Source organism: Artemia sp. Qi Xiang Cuo, unplaced genomic scaffold (genome assembly GCF_049724085.1).
Source record: "Artemia sp. Qi Xiang Cuo unplaced genomic scaffold, ASM4972408v1 HiC_scaffold_2950, whole genome shotgun sequence".
In the NCBI taxonomy this organism is placed as follows: domain Eukaryota; kingdom Metazoa; phylum Arthropoda; class Branchiopoda; order Anostraca; family Artemiidae; genus Artemia; species Artemia sp. Qi Xiang Cuo.
In genome coordinates this window covers 306655-328005 of record NW_028300348.1, presented here as the reverse complement: position 1 = coordinate 328005, position 21351 = coordinate 306655, and the positions used below count along the sequence as shown (strand labels likewise).

Here is a 21351-nt window from a genome sequence, read left to right as displayed (position 1 = left end):
TTGTAAGCGAGCGTCTGATTGGTTAAGAAGGAATTCTACTGACGTGACGGGGGGGGGGGATAAGTGCCCTCCGATCACTCTGACTCTGAAAAAGGACACTAGAACTTTCTATTTCAAATACAATTTATTTCAACTACAAACCTTATATACCTCCGGGGCATAGCTCACAATTATTGCCGTGAGGGCTGTAGGGGGGTTGTTCATCCTCAAAAACATAGTTCCTGGACCTTTTAACTACACTGAAAACAGTGCGACTACACTGCAATATGAAGGGGTGTATCACCCTGGAGTGCTAATTTTACACGACACGTTTAGCCTGGCAATATTTCCATAATAAAGAGATATTAGACAGTAATTTCTATGCCCTCATCCCAGATCTCCTTTTATATATATCTAAAGGCTCATAGAGAGTTAGAAAATTTGGTTCTGAAGACGTACTTTTTGAAGCTTTAGGCACCCTCTCTTACCTAGCCTTACTACCTGCTATTGGCCCTCCTCTATATTAAATAGCGCTTTAGGCAACTATAAGCCTCAAATAAATCTGCTAAGTTAAATGAAGCTTTGAAATAGATGTCTATACTAACCATTCATTTTTATGGGCTGTATGTGTCTTTAGGAAAGGACAACGCCATTGCGCGACACTACTTCCTCAAAATTTGAGAAGCTCAATTTAAGGTTTTTGGTAATTTTAAGTGATCGACCTCTTTGGAGTTCTCACTTGATAGTGTTTCAATCCTCGTTGAGCAAAAAGTTTTGTTCTGTGTCATAAAATACTTGAAAACACTCCTTTTCAGTGACATAATTTTTTTTATATTAAAAAAGGGCAGTAAAGAGTTTTAATTTTCATTTAAATTGGCTTCTCTAATTTGCTATTAACATTGATTCTATAGGATGTAAGCGATCGTGAGTCATACTCCGAGTTGGAATAGAAAATAGTTTTGTGGATTCTTGAGTAAATCTCTTCAAAAATAAGCTTTGTAAATTTAACTCCAGTGGTCCACATTTCGTTTTTTTTTGCACTGACAGTTTTTTTCTAGAGTACGGAAGATACATATTTAAACATTCAGAATTATCATCAAAGTCAATATCTTTGAATATATATATTAGTATTAATATTTTGGTTAATTTTTTTTATTACTGTGAGTAGTAGTTACTCCTTTTTTATAGTTTGGTACCATGAACTGAACTATTGAACTGAATTGGATTTATTGAAAAAAAAATTTTTCATTGAAAATCAAAATCCACGGTAAATTACAAACAAAAATAACGATAACGTATGATTATAACTTGGTATTTAAAGAAAGATCGATTTTTATATCAGCATCGGGAATTATGACGGAGTTGGACCGAATAAGTTCTAATAATCTAAAAATCAATTTTTATATTAGCATCGGGAATTATGACGGGGCTGGACCGAATAAATCCTAAATAAATTTGTTTTGCTTATATATGGTAGTCTTCCCCTTCTGTCTGTTTCTCTCCTTCTCGTTCTTGATCTCTTTCTATCATACATTTCTCTCTCTCCAATCCTTTCTCCTCCCTCTCCATCTCTCTCTTTTTCTCTCTCTTCAAAATGTCAATTCAATTTTAACTATAGAGAATAAGGCAAAAACAACTGGCTATTTTACACAAGGTTGTATAATATTTCATACGTTGCTTTATTTCGTGTCTTGATATAAGACTAAAAATCGGTTTTTTTTAATCTTTAACAGCATAAACAAAAACGTAACTCGAATCACATTTAAAGTTGAATAGCATAATGCTAAAAAATTAAGAAGAAGAATATAATATTCGGAACACCCAATTAAATCAAGAAAATACTATAAATTTAAGAAAATTCAGAAGAACATTGAATAAAGAAAGTAAATTAAGACAAAAGATCAATTTTTAGTTTAGTTTATGAGGGTAAGTAGTGTGCTATCAATAGACGCGACGGGAAGTCCATATATGAGATACAATTGGACTCCGTCCAGAACACCATCGCATATTACGACCATGCTATATTTACAAGAGAACTACACTCCAAATATGTGAGAGTAAAAATGGCATGTGATGTAAAATCTAATGATGTAAGAAACTAGATCAAAAATAGCCTGTGATGCTGGGCGAGCATCAGATTATTTCTTCAGGAATTTATCAATGTGATTAATGAGAATGATTTTTTATATTTCTGAAGAGAGAAACGGCTAAGAGAATTTAACCTACTTTACAGAGAGTTGTTAGAATTCTCTTAGAATATAAAACAAATATTTAAAGTGGGAAGGTCGACATGTGATTGAAGTATGTATTCTTGTTTGGAATATTTATTATTGTAATTTTTAGTGTATTATAAGGAAAGTAAATCTCAATCCAAACATCAAGGAATATAATGCAACACCGCCATGTGAAACTTTACCTCTAATATATACTTAGCCAATAAAGCTGAGGGTTGGTGAAACATGTTGTTATTCAAATTTTGACAAATTATAGTGCATGAAAAAAAACATTCTAGTATGCTCACGTAAGTGGGTGTCAAACCTGGTGAGACTAAAAACTAGTTTGAGATATCGTGCTGACTGAATACGACTAGAACCCTGGTTTGATCCTATTAGGCATCATCTTATGGTACTTATCTATTAGAGTAACCACACTCAAGTTCTTGATCTGAGTAAAACCGATTTCCGTGTCTGCATTCAGAGATAATTAGCTTAGTCTCAGTGAGATAAACTACTATGCAGATATATTTTAATTTATTTATCTAATGTATATGCTAGAGTTGGTTAAGTTAGGTTAGGTACTTAATATAGTGCGTTCTGGACGGCCTGCTTCCATAACTCTTTTTTTGGTTTCAATAATTTTAATACTAAAGTATTATATTCGCATCATATTATTGGTATATTTCATTATGATTAACATAACTTCATTTGCATAACTTACGAACCATGTCCAATGGGCCTGTGGGGTTAATGTCTTCCCCACATATATAGTTGATGGAGCTTTCAATTTTCTCGAATTAAATATTCTTCTTGTCAACAGGTTGAAATTACGTTTTTAACCCCTGTATGATCCATTAGCCTGTAAGTAATTATGTCGCCGAAGCCAGATAGAAATGTGTTGCAGACAGCGACGTCAGAATTACATACAACGAGGTCAGAATTTTTACTTTAATAATTCTTGATTTTATCATAATTTTCAATGAATTAAGTTAAATCAAATGAATTACAAATATTCAAAATCAGCATTAAAAGACAATTCGTTTGATATATATATTGAAGGAATTACAGCACCCCGATCAGACATAAGAAATAATGATATGGAAATTAATATAGGCTGTTTAAATAAGCAAAATTGAAATTCTAAGTCGGGGAAAAAAGAATAAAATGTCTTTGAATAACGTTTGAATATGATTAAAATCATGTATTAGTGTGGAATTTCTTGATCTTTAGAAAATCTAGGCAAGCTTTTACAAGATTTGGCTCCAAAGAATTTGGTCTTGCATAGACTAATCAGAAGCATATTTAACGAAGTCCAATGAAACAGTCAACCGAAAAAATTAAAAAGAAATTTGACATTATTCTACTAGTCACGAAATAAGAGAAAACAAAAGCTACACTAATAAGAGAGAACATGATGAATTATTTTATGGAACAGATTCAAAATGTCCATTCTACAATTCTACATGTCGTTATTGAAATAAAAAAAAATCATTATTTTTAGGGTACGCTATCACGTCAAACGTTTAGAATGTTTATTAAAAAGTCGGAGATGTAAGAAAAGAAATATTCGGAGACATAGATACTACTAACAGACTCATAGGACACATATTAGAAACTGAGATAGGTTAACAGAGCTTTTACCAAAATTCTGAGAGAGATGAGCTGAATTTTTTTCCCTAAAAAATCTCCAGAGACAAGCAAACATCCGCTCAGACACACAGGCACAGCGTGAGAGAGGAAAAGATGCCAACAAATACGTAGATTCAGACAACAAAATCGATAAAGACAGGCACAGGGAGAAGCAAACACCCGATCAGACATAAAGGCCGAGAGAGTGAGAGAGACAAAAACCCTTACATATACATAGATTCAGACTGGCAAACCGACAAAGACAGGCAGTAGGACATGCAAACACCCGCCCAGATACACAGGCAAAGAGAATGTGAGAGACAAAAACACATACAAATACGTATATTCAGGCATACAAACCGACAAAAACAGGCACTGGGAGAAGTAAACACCTGCCCAGACACACAGGCTTAGAGAGTGAGGGAGACCAAAATACATACAAGCACAAAAATACAGACATGCAAACTGACAAAGACAAGCACTGGGACAAGCAAACACCGCCCAGACACACAGTCTTAGAGAGTGAGAGAGACAAAAACGTATAAAAATACAAAGATTCAGATATACAAACCAACAAAGACAAGCACTGGGGCAAGCAAACAGCCGTCCAGACATACAGGCCAAGAGAGTGAGAGAGAACAAAAGCATAAAAACACTTAAATTCAGACATGCAAACCGACAAAGACAGGCACTATGACATGCAAACACCCGTCCAGACATACAAACTTACAGAGTTAGAGAGACAAAAACGCATAAAAATACATAAATTCAGAAATACAAACCGACAAAAACAGGCACTGGAAAAGCAAACACGCGCCCAGACAAACAGGCTTAGGGAGTGAGAGAGACAAAAAACACATAAAAATAAATAGATTCAGACACACACACCGACAAATACAAGCACTGTGACATCCAAACCTGCGCCTAGACACACCAGCTTAGAGAGTGAGAGAGACAAAATACACCTACAAATACATAGATTCAGATATTCAAACCGACAAAGACTGACACTGAGACAAGTAAAAACTCGCCCAGACACAAAGACAGATAGAGTGAGAGAGACAAAAACGCAAATAACAAATAGACAATTCAGACATACAAACCAACAAAGGCAGGCTCTCGGAGAAGCAAACACCCGCCCAGACTCACAGGCAAAGGGAGTGAGAGAGACAAAAACACACATAAATACATAGATTCAGACATAAAAACCGACAAAGACAGGCACTGGAACATACAAACACCCTCCCAGACATACAGGCTTAGAGAGTGAGAGAGACAAAAATACATAGACAAAGACAGGCACTGGGAAAAGCAAACATCCGCTCAGACATACAGACTTAGAGAGTGAGAGAGAAAAAAACATATACAAACACATAAATTCAGACATACAAACAGACAAAGACAGGCATTAGGACATACAAACACCCACCCAGACATAAAGGCCTAGAGAGTGAGAGAGACAAAAAACACATACAAATACATAGATTCAGAAACACAAGCCGACAAAGATAGGCACTGGGACAAGCAAACGCCAGTCAACACACAGGCAAAGAGAGTGAGAGAGACAAAAACGCATACAAATATATAGATTCAGACATACAAACCGACAAAGACAGGTACTGGGACGAGCAAACACCCTTCCAGATATAGATAGACAAAGAGAGATAGAAAAAACATACAAATAAATAGATTCAAACATAAAAACCGACAAAAACAGGCACTGGGACAAGGAAACACCCGCCCACATACACAGGCTTAGAGAGTGATAGACACAAATACGAATACAAACTCATAAATTCAGACAAGCAAACCGACAAAGGCAGGCACTGGGACAAGCAAACACCCACCCAGACACAAAGGCAAAGAGAGTGAGAGAGACAAAATACATAGAAAAAGACAGGCATTGGGAGAAGCAAACACCTGCCCAGACGTACAGACTTAGAGAGTGAGAGAGACAACAAACGCATACAAAAACATAAATTCAGACATACAAACCGACAAAGATAGGCATTGGGACGTACAAGCACACGCCCAGACACAAAGGCCTAGACAGTGAGAGAGACAAGAAACACATACAAATATATAGGTTCAGACGTACAAACCGACAAAGATAGGCACTTGGACATGCAAACAACAGGCAATAAACAGGCAAAGAGAGTGAGAGAGACTAAAACGCATGCAAATCCAAGTCTAGTTAAAGATGGCAGCACACTCGCTCAGATACACTGGAACCTATTGTTCACTTATTGTGGCGCGCCACGCTATGTTAACCTAAATAAACCTAACTTTTTTCATGTCTCTCTCACCATGCCTCTCTCACCCTTTGTGCTTGGGTGTGTGTTTGCTTTTCCGGTGCCTGTCTTTGTCGGTTTGTTTGTCTGAATTTATGTGTTTGTACGTGTGTTTTGTCTCTCTCACTTTCTTTGCCTGTGTGTCTGGGTGGATGTTTGCTTGTCCCAGTTCCTGTCTTTGTTGGTTTGTATGTCTAAATCTATGTATTTTCATGTGTTTTTTTTCTCTGACTCTCCTAGCCTGTCTGTCTTGGCGAGTGTTTGTATGTCCCAGTGCCTGTCTTTGTCGGTTTGTGTATCTGAATCTATGTATTTGTATGTGTTTTATGTCTCTCTCACTCTCTAAGCCTGTTAATCTGGGTGGTTGTTTGCTTCTTCCTGCGCCTGTCTTTGTCGGTTTTTATGTTTAAATCTATGTGTTTGTAGGTATTTTTCTTCTCCCACTCTCTTTGGGTGTGTGTCTGGTCGGGTGTTTACGTGTCCCAATGCCTGTCTTTGTCAGTTTGTACGTCTGAATTTTTGTTTTTGTTTGCGTTTTTTGTCTCTTTCACTCTTTAAGGCTGAATGTCTGGGTGGGTGTTTGCTTTTCCCAGTGCCTGTCTTTGTCTATGTGTTTTGTCCCTCTCACTCTCTAAGCCTGTGTGTTTCGGTGGATATTTGCAGGTTCCAATGCCTGTCTTTGTCAGTTTGTATGTCTGAATCTATGTATTTGTTTGCGTTTTTATCTCTGTCGCTCCCTAAGGCTGTGTGTCTGGGTGAGTGTTTGCTTGTCCCAGTGCCTTTCTTTGTCTGTTTGTATTTCTGAATTTATGTTTTTGTTTGCGTTTTTGTCTCTCTCACTCTCTAAGCCTATTTGTCGGGGCGGGTGTTCGCTTTTCCCATTGTCTGTCTTTGTCAGTTTTTATGTCTAAATTTATGTGTTTGTATGCCTGTCTTTGGCGGTATGTATGTCTGACTATATGTACTTGCGTACGTTTATGTCTCTCTCACTCTCCAAGCCTTTATGTCTTGGCAGGTGTTTGAATGTTCCAGTGCCTGTCTTTGTCAGTTTTATGTTTGAATTTATGTGTTAGTATGTGTTTGGTCTCTCACTCTTTCTGCCTGTGTGTCTGGGTGGGTGTTTGCTTGTCCCAGTGCCTGTATTTGTTGGTTTGAATGTCTAAATCTATGTATTTGTATGTGTTTTTTCTCTCTGACTCTCTAAGCTTGTGTGTCTGGGTGAGTGTTTGCATGTCCCAGTGCCTGTCCTTGTCGGTTGGCTTGTCTGAATCTATGTATTTGTATGTTTTTTATGTCTCTCTCACTCTCTAGGTCTGTTTGTCTGGGCGGGTGTTTGTTTCTTCCTTTGCTTGTCTTTGTCGGTTTGTATGTCTAAATCTATGTATTTGTAGGTATTTTTTCTGCTCCATTTCTCTTTGCCTGTGTGTCTGGCCGGGTGTTTGCATGTCTCTATGCCTGTCCTTGTCGGTTTTTACGTCTTAGTTTTTGTGTTTGTAGGCGTTTTTTGTCTCACTCACTCTCTAAGCATTTATGTCTGGGTGGGTGTTTGCTGGTTCCAGTGTCTCTCTGTGTCGGTTTATGTCTGAGTCTATATAATTGTATGCGTTTTTGTCTCTCTCACTCTCTAAGCCTGTGTGTCTTGGCCGGTGTTTGCTGGTTCCATTGTCTCTCTGTGTCGGTTTATGTCTGAGTCTATATAATTGTATGCGGTTTTGTCTTTCTCACCCTCTAAGCCTATTTGTCTGGGTGGGTGTTTGCCTGTTTTTATCGGTAATGTGTCTGAATTTATGTGTTTCTATTCATTTTTATGTCTCTCACTCACTAAGCCTGTGTGATGTGTCCGGTGTTTGCTTGTCCCGGTGCCTGCCTTTGTTGGTATGTATGTCTGAATCTATGTATTTTTTTGTGTTTTTGTATCACTCACTCTCTGTGCCTCTGTGTGTGGGTGGGTGTTTGCATATCCCAGTGCCTGTTTTTGTCGGTTTTTGTGTCTTAATCTATGTATTTGAATGTGTTTTTAGTTTCTCTCACTCTCTAAGCCTTTGTGTCTGGGCGGGTGTCTGCTTCTCCGTGTGCCTGTCTCTGTCGGCTTGTATGTCTGAATCTACGAATTTGTAGCTACTTTTTCCTTTCTCACTCTGTGCCCGTGTTTCTGATCGGATGTTTTCTTGTCGTTGGAAATCTTGGAGAAAAAATTCAGCTCATCCCTCGGACTTTTGTTAAAAGCTCTGTTAACCTATCTCAGTTTCTAATATATCCCCTATGAGCCTGCTATTAGTATTCCTTTTCGTACATCTCCGACTTTTTAATTAACATTCTAAACGTTTGACGTGCTAGCGTACCCTAAAAATAATGGAAATAAAACAAAGTAGTGCATAAAATATTTTTTTTTAAATAACGACATGTAGAATTTTAACATAAAAAATGTTACACACAGTATTAGGCATTATTAATATCACTTTGGACATTAATATCACAATTAATATCACATAACAACTTTGGACATTTTGAGTGTGTTCCATAAAATAATTCATCATGTTCTCTCTTGATAGTGCAGCTATTGTCTTCTCTTAGTTCGTAGCCTGTAGAATAATCTCAAATTTCTTTTTAATCTTTTCGCTCGATCGTTTCATTAGGCTTGGTCAATTAACGTCTGAACAGTCTATGCAAAATTAGATTTATTGAAGTCAACTTTACTAAGACCTTGCCAATATTTTCTGAAAATCAAGAAATTTCATACTAATATATGATTTTAATTATATTCAAACGTTATTAAAAAAAAAATTAGTTTTTTCCCAACATAGAATATAAGTTTTGCCTATTTGAACGGCCTATATTTATTTCCATATCATTATTTCATACGTTTGATCGGGGAGCGTTAATTTATTCAATATATATCAAACAAATTGTCTTTTAATGTAGTTTTTGAATATCTTTAATTCATTTTGTTTAATTTAATCCGCCAAAAGTTATGAGCAAATTAAGAATTATCGAAGTAGAAATTCTGACATCGTTGTTTGTAATGTTTCTGCAACACGTTTCTGTCTGGCTTTGGAGACATAATTACTTTTTGGCTAATGGAACATATAGGTATTTGAGACCTAATTTCAACCTGTTAATGAGAAGATTATTTAATTCGAAATATTTGAAAATTCCATCACCTATGTATGTGGGGATGATATAAACCCCACAGGTCCATTGGACTCACCAGGTTTGACATCTACTCATGTGAGCACACTAGAATGTTTTACGTGCACTATAATTCGTCACAATTTGAATAACTACATGTTTCACCAGCCCTCAGCTTCATCGGCTAAGTGTTTATTAGAGGTAAGGGTACACATGGCGGTGTTGCATTAGATTCCTTGATGTTTGGATTGAGATTTACTTTCCTTATAATACATTAAAAAATAAAACTGACAATGATAAATATTCTAAACAAGAATACATGCTTCAATCACATGTCGACCTTCCCAATCTAAATATTTGTTTCATATTCTGAAAGAATTCTACCAGCTCTCTGTAAAGTAGGTCAAATTCTTTTGACCCTTTCTCTCTTTGGACATTTAACTAATTATTCTCATTTTATGTCCTTGCAATAATTATTTGACAAATTCCTGAAGAAATAATTTGATGCTCGCCTAGCGTCACAGGCTATTTTTTTTATCTGGTTTCTTACATCCGTAGATTTAACGTCAAAGGCTATTTTTACTCTTACATATTTGGAGTGCCACTCTCTTGTAAATATATGCATGGTCATATTATTAGATGGTGGTCTGGACGGTGTCCATGTGTATCCTGTAGATGGACTTCCCATCGCGTCTATTGATAGCAAACTATTAAGGTAATCTGTCCAATTACTATAGGCAAAGATACTTGCACTTCATGCAGTTGAATTTAAAACATAAACAAGCGAATAATCACTATCCGGCTCAAATAATCCAATTTTTTTTTATTTCAAAGCTTTCTATTAAAAAAACTTGGCAAAATCTATACCTTCATTTAAAATAAAAGGTTAAAAGTTTGGGAGATTGTTAAAAATTGTAGTGACTATAGCTAGTTACTTACGATCAAGTATAAGTCCACATCGACATTCGTCGTGGCTTTTCTTTGCAACCTAAATTTATATGCTCACCCCATCTGCTCCCAATTTATATGCTCCCAGTTTATATGCTCACCTAAATGTTCATTATAATACCCATGGGGAAAACCTTGAAGACATAAAAATAATAAGCTGTAGCTTCTTTTATATATTTATTTTCCCCCACAGTTTGGGACTTATGCAGTGGGGAACCATCCCCCCTCCCAAAAAAACTTCATTTTCCCATATTTCTGGGTACTTCTAATTCTATTTGTCATGTGCAATTTGTCTTTTTATTAAGACAAATATTTCGTTTGTGTCAAATGCGTCATTTGCCTAAGCCTTTTTAGTGAGATCTTTAAGATTTTTTATGGGCATAAGTCGTAATAAAAGATTTGAGTTCATGACAAATTTGACACACCAGATATAATTTTAAGACTTTTTATGAAAATATAAAAATCCCTCGCCTGGAAAAATATTTGCGAGCCTGTCTTCTCAAAATGGACCAGTAGAGACCTTTAATATTTCTATCATTTGATTATGAATTAGTTGACAATTTACGGGACCATGGGGGAAAAGCGTTTGCCACCCAAGTCCGCCTCTCGAAATCAAATTTATTTTTTTCTAGGTTTTGTTGTTTCAGCAGTTCTTTCTTAAACTCTTGTTATTAACTTCATCTGAAGCAATGATTAGTATTATATGAATATTCTCGTCAAATATTCATAGCATATAATAGTATTATATGCTCGTCGGCTTACTTTTTTATTTTGCAAACCGAAGGAGAGAAATAGACAAGGAACTAAGAGCCCTTAATTTTTCCCTAGTTTCATTGTTATGACAACATGCTCGGGAATTTATCATTTATTACCTTTTTTCACTCATTTTATTACCCTTTGATCAGAAACATGGCCTAGCAAACCTCTTCGATCTGGAATCTGGCCACAACTAGCCAACATTTCTGAAATAGCCTGATAAATGTATTGTGTGTTTAGAAACAGCTTAGAGCCGAAGCACCATTATTGACATTCAAAAATTTTTCTTTTTAATTAATGACTGCATTAGAAAATTAATAATAATCAAGTAAAATTGATGGATCTTCGTCTGTATTTGGCTTGATTCCAGTTTACCCTTTACGATTTTCTCTTACATTTAACTATATCTAGTGAAAAAAGTTACCTCCTACTCATGCCTAAATATACATATTTACCATTGGTGAAAACACAGCCAAAAGCTCACAGTGTGACCCCTTCTGCATAGATGATAGTACGAGGGTCACAGTAATATTGCAAGGGTCTTTTCTTTGATACTCTTCCCTCCCAAGCATGAAAAAACAAAATGTAAGTAATAATAAGCATAAGACTTACTTTCTTCTATTCTTCTTGCAGGACTTGAGGCTATAGGCTCTGGTGAATGTACAGAAAAGTGGCCAGAATCTCCATCAGTACCTCCAAAAATGTCTGAGTCGGCAGAACCAGTTTCTTCACCATTGTTGTCTGAAATAAGTACATAAGTAAAACAAAAAGATTTTCCCTTTGTCAAGCAGTTCGTGATAACGAACTGTAAGTAAAGAACAGCCGGCTCAGTTGTAACCAAAACTCTTAAAAACGGAATTTTGATACCAATAGATGTATCAAAGAATTAGCTTATTATGCTGATTTCAAATAAGTATGCTACATTAAATTTAATCTTACTCATTAACGGCTACGAGCCTGAGAAAGCATGCCTGATAGTAGTGGGAGCCCTGATACTCTGGGACGTACAGTGGGACGAATATCGTATAAACCTACAAAACATGATATATTCAGACCAAATTGGTACTTAATACTGGACGAAAATCGTATAAACCTACCAAACACGTTACGTTCGGACCAAAAGCTGTATGCAGAACTAAAGATACACGGTATAAAGCAGCCCAAACACCAAACGGATGTAAGACCCTTAAATTAGTAAAATCGTGTCATTGTCCGAATTTTTAAACCTATATTATAGCCTATATATATATATATATATATATATATATATATATATATATATATATATATATATATATATATATATATATATATATATATATATATATATATATATATATATATATATATATAAAAGAAAAAAAATATATATTAAGAAAAAAATAAATAGTGTGTTATAATTGTGATAAAACTTTCCTCAAAGAAAAAAAAACTCAATCCATTCATTTTAGTTTCAGAGGGAAGCTACAAAAACAACTGCCTTCCCTGGCCCAGGACTTCAGAATATCATGGGTAATTGTCCACTCTCACCGGAATAATCAGATGATGTTAGTGAAGGTATTTCGTTTAGTATTCCCCAGTATTTCCAGTTTACAACAGAAGAGATGAACCGTCTTGTAGAAATTATTTGATCTGATGTTTCCGGGGACATTTTTGACGATGTTTTCATTATTAATGAATTAGGTCCTGTGCAAATAGATGCAGGACATGAAAATATTGTCGCGTCCCCGGAACTACGTGAATTATATTTGTTAGAATCTGCTCTAGGGCACTTACAAACACATAGGGTAGATTTTAATCCTCCTGAGGAAAACTTGGTTGACGGGGGTGTCATTTTAACAGACCCTGTTAATGTTCTTCATACCTAAATCAACTTAATTTGAGTCTTTATTGAGATTAAGATTCAGAATTGGGGCGGTAAGGGGGGATTAAGGCATCAGTCAATCAAAAAGTTTATTTACAAAAGGGGACATCAGGGGTATTTTTTAATTTTCATTTTTTAACTTGCAACCAAACTTTTTACCCTGGTCAAAATGAATTTGAGGGTAACTTTTTCAATTGGGTCAATAAATTAATATCAACTTTGGACACATTTAACGAGAAGGGAAGCGGGTCCACAATGTTATAGATTGAATATATTGATCTGAATCTCAATAGATTAAAAAAACTTTATTTTAAGGGGAGGGCGGGGTATTCAACGAATAAAATGCCACCCAGATTTGTCGGCTACATGGGAGGGAGGGGTTCAGGGTTTCGGTTTTGACAGGGGTTCGCAATGTTTTAAATATGCATTTTTAGCAGCAGCTCATAAAACGTTAAAAAGTGATTCAACAATAAAAAAAAATCTCGACAGACTTGCATGTAATGGTGGAGACAATTTCCCTAAAGTTAATTTTGATTGTTTAGAGGGAAAGCATCCGTAGTCCTTAAAAAAAATAACCATATTTGAAAAAGCAAATGAAAATCTTGGGTTGGGGGTGGTTGTTCTCCAGTATAACACGGAATTTGTAAATGGGGGAAAGAAACCAAATAAAAAAGGAGTTTTATATTCAGTTAGGACACCGTCGGTAGATAATGTTAAAAATTGGGTTTCGATTATCTATGAGCCTCCCAAAGATGTAAACTCCTACGGTAATTTTTTCTCCGTTACGGCAATAAGTTGACTCTTTTCTCAAGGCGTGAAGAAAGGGGAACGTCGCTATTGTCCCATGAGTCTTTTTCAACATTATTGAACCAAACTCTTGGCTGATTATTGACGATTTAGCTGAATCCAATGAACAATGGTCCCAGAAGATGCTACAACTGTTCACTGTTCGCTCTCATCATGTACATATTTCCATTACTCTAGTTCTACACAATCTCTTTCATCAGAGCAAATGTATGCGAACACTTGCATTGAACTGCACCTACTATATCATCTATAGAGTTGTTCATGATCCTAGCTCGCTAATAACTCTCAATAAACAAATATACCCCGGCACACCTAAATTTCTACTTTCAGCGTACAATCAGGCAACTAATAAACCTTACGGCTACATCCTATTGGATCTTAATCAAAATACACCCGAGGATCTGCGTGTAGTCACATATATTTTTGAAAATGAAATTACAGTATATCTCCCGTGAACATTAAAAAGACCTATTAGTTGCCATCATGACACTGAAGAAACTACATGAAAATAGACATTTATTTTCCGTTCTAAGCACTTCAAAACCCCCGCTTAGGAAAGCCATACTCAAACATGGAGCTTTTTCACACTTTTACTGCCAATAACTGCAGGACTTGTAAAAAATTTTTTCTAGATGGCAAAACCCCATAAACTGACTCCAATAAAACCCGCTCTCTCATCCGTGGAACATTTTGAGAAAAATCTGAGTAAATTCATTGACTACGAGAATACTGAGGATGATAGAAAACTACTTTTACTTCAAGATGCACTTCGCCGAGTGGACAAACATAAGCCCTATCGTGCGAAGGCCAGTGGTATTGATCACAAAAAAGAACCATCCCCTCAGGATTCTTCTTGTGCTATCACTGCTGCTGGAACAGATTTAAAGAAGGAGGAATTAGATTCAATAGTGTCGAGCTTTGGAAATCTAATGCCACACTCATATCGCGAAAAAAGTAAACGACTCATTACATATCTCATGGAAAGTGGTCAAGATCATATTCAAGTTGACAGTAATTGGAAAGGGACTATAATTCAGGGCAAGAGCTATAATCTACTTAATTTAAAACACGATATGGTTACAAATCGTAAAGGACTATTATCATTCGACGCTCATCTATACAACTTTCTAAATACATTAAACTACCCCAAAAGCCTTATTAGCAATAGAAAAATTCTAAAAAAATGAAATGAACATGCTCCCTCAACACCATTACAATATGAATATGAAGAAGAAGAAGATTTTAAATCAATCTTGGAAAATACTAGCACACCTAGTGGAAACATTTATTTGACAATGAGGAGGAAGAGCACACCAATGGTATCTGGAAAAAAGCGAAGACGTATCAAGTCAACATCACCACCACCATCATCAACCACTAGTATACAAAAGGGTAGTGGACGTTACACTACTTGTTTACGTTCAAAATGGTTGAAGTTCTGAAACGTGTTTATGAAAACATTGGTGAAGTAGGAAGTTTAAGTTCCCCCACCACTCTTTCCAAAGTCACTGGTGTTCACACTAAAAGTGCAAAAGACTATCTACAAAATGAATCAAGTTACACTCTGCATAGAAATCATAGGCTTCGTGCTAATTATTATCGAAAAACTAAAGCCTTTTTCCCATTGCATATAATGCAAGCAGATCTCTTAAATCTAGATGAGATTCAAAGACGTCACAATCCACCATACAAGTACATTCTACTTGCAATCAGTGTTTTTAGTTACTCAGCATATGCCATTCCATTGCGGTCAAAGAGAGGTGTTAAAGTTGCTCAGGCTATAGAAAGTATTCTCGAGCAGGATTCGTATAAAAAAATTCAAACGGATCACGGTAGTGGATTTGTTAATTCCCATGTTGCAAAAGTACTATCGAAATATAATACACTGCTCTATCATAGATATAGTCCTATAAAGGCTGCATTGGTCGAACGATTGATAAGAACTATTCGACTTTTAATTTCAAGATATCGTACGTTGAAAAATACATCTGATTTTATTCATGATTTAGATAAAATCATGTTGATTTATAATCAACGACCTCATCGATCATTGTCCAATTCAACCCCGACGGAAGTTAATCATTATGATCATGATACAATTGATCCTTTTCTTAAAAAACATTCCACTGAAACGTATGTCAAGAAGAAGAAAATATTCAATTTTGGTGATTGTGTTCAAATTCACACAAAAACTAATGTTTTTGAAAAGGGCAATTACTTGTGGTCCACTGAACTTTTTAAAGTGGCAAAAATCCTAGACACTAAACCCACCACTTATCTTATATACGATACTAAAGATGAAGAAATTCTCGTCGGTTTTTATGACTGTAAACTACAAAAAGTTAAAAATAATAGTGAAATCTATCAAATGAAAAGATATTAAAGACTCGTACTCACAGGGGTAGGAAACAGTTACTTGTTCGCTGGCTAGGATCCAACTTTGATTTTGAATCTTGGATCGGTGTTGAAAATATGGGCAATGCCCCATGATTTCTATGTAACTTTCATGTCCAACGTTTCCGATCCTCTCTACAATGACTTGAATACGACAAGTGATTTTTGGACAAAACTCTCCCCCGCCATCAAATTTGACGGTGCATATGAAGTGGCTCTTGTCGACTGTATTCTCAAAAATACCTATGATATCCTGAGAAAGGATCGTGTGTATGATATAAGAGTTATACCATTCGATTGGTCACTCTTTGTCGAGCATTAATATGTTGAAGCATTTAAATCTAGTGAATATCCAGATGTTACATTGAGATATAAAGAATATGGTACTATGATGGATTTGTGTCGTGCAATCAATAGAAAAATCTCATATCGTAGGAAAGGTACATTCTATTTTAATTATTCAATGGAACACGATAGGATTTACATTACCTAACCTTTTGTCACTGAAATGATTCATCTCAATGATAATCTGAGAGATGTTCTTGGCTTTAAACAGAATATGATAAATGGGAAAAGCGCAGGCACTTTTAGCGGGATGGATCAAGTTATTTTTGCTGATTATCCACCCGGTTTCACCTCAGACTCTTGTATATTTCTGTATGCATCCTTTATGGAAAAATTGAGAGTTGGTAATCAAATGTCCCCCTCCTTCTTGTTCTTGACCGAAAAACAACCCATGAGCATGTTCTTCACTATAATATAAAGCCTCTTCAGTATGTTCCTGTAAACACTTCGTATTTGGAACTCTGTCAGTTAACACTAAGAAGTGAAATGGGTGACCCTCTAGCAATAACAAAAGGTTTAGCCGTGATTACATGTCATTTTCGACCCATCGTCGGCGACAGTACCACCTAAAATGAACAATACAAGAATTGCATTTGTCTGTCCTGATATCGATTGCTATGTTGGTGCTCTGAGTCTACGTCAAATAGGTCATGGATTGGACTATTACAAGGGGCGTAATGCGATTTCAGGCTATGGTCTTGGTAGCTGGTTTGCTAGGCTATTTCGTTCTGCAGTACCCCTTGCCAGAAAATATCTTGTACCTGCTGCATTATATTTTGCTGCCTCGCCACTACAGGACTGGGGGTCGGGTAAAACATTTCAACGAGAGTGTTAAGAAAATATTAGATCTTCAGCAAGAGCCGTTGGTGAGCGATTAAAATCTCAGCAAAATGAGAAGGGATTGAAAAAGATGCGTGCACGTCATTCACTCATCAGTCTCTCCTCAGGTGGGAAGTGAAAGACATCAACAAGGACTTTGAGGAATAAAACGACGAAGACCAATAAGATGTAAAAGGAAAATATGGTTAGATCAAAGAAGGATTTCTTCTCTTAAGATTGCTTATCTCCTCCACAAGGAATCACATCCATCATTCAGTTCCTCATTGAATCTGTTCAATGCTGAAAATGCTGATGTCAGTGTCAAGTATGGCTACTATGAACAATTTCACCCCCAGCAACCCCTCTCGGAAAATATACACTTTCAAATATTTTCCAATGAAGACTATTTCATTGATTTGTCATCAAAATTTATTGATTGAAATGTTGCAGTGAAGAAAAAGTCAGATAATACAACTCCAACTGCTGCCGATGGTCTATCCTATGAGAATTGTATTCTATACAACCTCTTCAAGCAAATTAATGTATTTATTAATGGAACATTGGTGAGTACTAGCAATAATTTATCCAACTATGCAAGATACATACAATTTATGATGATGACACCAAAGCCATATAAGGAGTTGAGAGGACAGTCATTGGGCTATGAATATCGATCTGGTGTTGATACTGACGGTGATTTGACTACTGCAGGGACCCAGGAGTATCATTTAGTTTGAAAATTAAATCATGAGACATTCAATATATCCCAATGGTTACCCCCCCCATGTCAAGATTGACATAAAGTTGCAACTAGCCCCATTGAATTTCATTTTGAGAAAAACACTTCCTGCAGCACCCGATGCAAATGTCATTTTCACTTTAGAAATTCTTCATGTCCGAAAACAACAGGTTATGAGCTCTGTTGCATTGGCAGTGGAAAAGCTAAGAACCAATGGCAATAACATTAAACTTCTTGTCCCCCATACGATCACCAATCAACGTCACATTGCCACTGGGTCTCGTAGTTATACCGATTCATCATTCATCAATGGAGAAATCCCATCAAAACTTGCTTTGGCCTTTGTGAAGAGTGGCAGTGCCGTTGGATCCTGGACTGCATCCCCCCATGATTTCAATTTTTTCGGTCGATATAGCCTAGTTTGCAAAGTGAATGGCATTCTACTGTACATTCCTATAATTTGATAAAGAATCCAGTACAACTCTGTATGAGTTGACCATGCAATCCCTAGATCATGACTAGCAACTATTTGAAAATGGAATAACCGATGCAATGTTTTCAAAAAATCATGATGTAATTGTTTTGGACTCGTCAGGGACCCAGGATATGAGCAATGTACGAACAGGGAATGTACGTTTAGAGCGCACATTTGCCGATGCTTTGACTGAGAGTATCACGCTAATATCATTGAGTCAATTTGAAACCTATTGGGAAATCACACCCGACGGCAGTGTTCTACTAGATCTAGCACCATGAATACAAGCCAAATAATCAACGTATTTAGTATGAATCCATAAATGTCCCAGTACAAGTCCTATTGCTTACCATCGGACGTCATTGAAAAAATTCCAAGTGTTAACAATACCCTAATCATTGTTAATAGCAGTCCATCGACTTTGAAGACAGGCCGTTGGCTATGCATCTTTCAAACAGAGAAGAACATTGAATTTTTTTATCCTCTTGGCCTATCATATAAACTCTACACTCCACACATCAGCAACTTTATTGAGAGCAGTGGGAAAACTATTATTCAAAATCAAAGGAGAGTACAGGATTTAACGACTAACACATGCGGCTTTCATGCACTACTCTTTATCAAGTTCAGATGTCGTGGCTATACCTACAAGCAGTTTCTCAACATCTACATTAACTTTCCTCGATTGGACGACTTTCTAGTGGAAAATATACTTACAAGCGTGTTTAATATTGATTTTAGTGCCCTACGAATAAAATGTTCTAAAAATGTATGTGAAATTGTTTATTAATAAAAATAATGTATATACATGATAAAAAACAATTTTTCTACTCTTTAGATTTCCTCTTCTACTAGGTATAGGTACTTGTCGAGAACAACTAATGCAGGTAGATTATCTGAATTCACGGTATACTGATCCTGATGTGCTGCAATGTCAGGGTCACATTTCTACAGTAGAGCGTAACTTCACTCTTATCATATCTCTTTGTATAGTCAATGATACTATTCTCATTCATTTTGTAGAATTTGCATGTTTCAATTTGCTTGTTTGAAGCAATTTCTCAAACAGTGTCCTCAAGTGGCGAATCACATTCCGTCACAGCCAAATAAAAATCAGTGGGTTTATAATTTTAGTAGCAATTGTCTTCACAACGATGACGTGGAAACCGAATTCTTTTGTTGCTCCAGCAGTTGAATCGCTGACCCAGCTCCTCCTCCCAGAACAATCTAAAGCCACAACGATACCAATCTCTTAGCAATAAACTAGAATCACGCTTAGGATTCTTTCCAATCATACCAGGACATGTATTCTCCCACTGATTACATTTATCATAGTGACGATTCAACCATAGGCGCCCTCTAGGATGAGAATCACACACCCCTTCAAAACAGGAATTACAACCTTTAATTTGTACGGCATGTCTTCTATGCAATTTACACGGGTTGCATAATCTGCACTTTTCATCATACTCATCAATCATTGTACTATTCTCACATGATGACCAGCTGCCCAGTGTAAACATGCATAGTGGGCATGTATGGAACATTTTTCATGTGTTGAAACTCTCACCGCCAAAATGAAACTGAGCTACTACAAACAAATTGAGTGGGATAGAGAGAGAGAGGAGTAAATCATCCTTGAACAACATCTTTCTCATGAAAAGCTACTTACTCTCTTTGAAAAGGTGTATAGGTCTCATAGAAATGGAACATAGATGCGTGGGGCTACTCACTCTCTTTGAAAAGGTGTAGAGCATCAAGCAAATAACACTGTGATTCCTAGGGCATCAAGCAAAGTATAATGTAACACTCTACTCATGTCTAATTGTAGAATTTTTTTTGTAGAAAAAAAAATTCTTTTGTGTTAATAATTTGAATTAAGATCAAGTAGTTCTGGGCATACATTAATTCATGGCTAATTGTAGAAAACAAACAAGGGAGGGGATGGGGCCAAAAATTATGCTATGCTATTAGTCAGAGATTGAATCTTCTTTTGTGTTAATAGTTTCAAATTAAAATTAAATATTTGTAGGCATAAATTAAGTATGGTTAACTGTAGGAAAAACAAGGGAGGGGATGGGGCCGAAAATTATACTGTGCTATCCATCAAAGATAAAATCTTCTTTTGTGCTAATAAATTGAATTAAAATCAAGTAGTCGTGAGCATACATTAAACCACGGCTAATTGTAGAAAAAAACATGGGAGGGGGATTGGGCCAAAAACTATGCTATGCTTTTCATCAGAAATAGAATCTTCCCTTGTGCTAATAATTTGAATTAAAACCAAGCAGTGATGGGCATACATTAAGTCATGTCTATGATACCCCCCCCCCTATTTTTATTATGCATGTGTTTTAAATGAAATAAAGCTCATTAACAATCCCTTTTTTTAACTTTATAAAACAGTAGCAATTTCACAAGGAAAATAAATTCTATTATGGTAGATTAACATCGGTGAATTACCACCACCATCAACTCAAGGGTCAGGTAATCTCATTGAGGATACGATAATATTCACAGCGCCAATAAATTTCAAAACGATGCTCAAGTTATTGACTTACTATCTGTTGACGATGACTTAGAATGGTAAGGTGATTTTTTGAAATGGTGAATGGTGAAATGGTGAATGTTTAGGTGGTGTTGATAAACTAGATGACTTATCCTATAACATTGACGAGGAGGAGGACCCTGAGGAGCCAGAATGGACAAATAACTTTTTAAATGAATATTTTGGAGATACGAATAATACTCCTCTCATTATTTCGAATGATATCTCCCCAGGTTTCGTTGAACAGGGTTCGGCTACTAGTTTTGCCCAACCTGATAAATATGAAAATCAACGTATCTCAAAGAACGATTTTGCTTTTATTGAGGTTGAAGGTGGACAGAGTGGTGCTGGTTTGGAAAACTCGACACAACTCGATTTATTACCCGATTTTTATTTATCAAACTCTACCTTG

The 21351-nt window shown here is 36.2% G+C and overlaps 1 protein-coding gene across 1 annotated transcript in view; it reads right to left on the bottom strand.

Moving 5' to 3' along the window:
• LOC148938769 (uncharacterized) overlaps nt 1–21351 on the bottom strand; it is a gene marked incomplete at its 3' end in the record, with an annotated part of 160790 nt that overhangs the window by 28289 nt on the left and 111150 nt on the right. The window contains exon 5 of the mRNA XM_089107551.1: nt 11561–11689. Within this exon, the coding sequence (XP_088963677.1) occupies nt 11561–11689 (129 nt within the window). The remainder of the gene's footprint in view (nt 1–11560; nt 11690–21351) is intronic.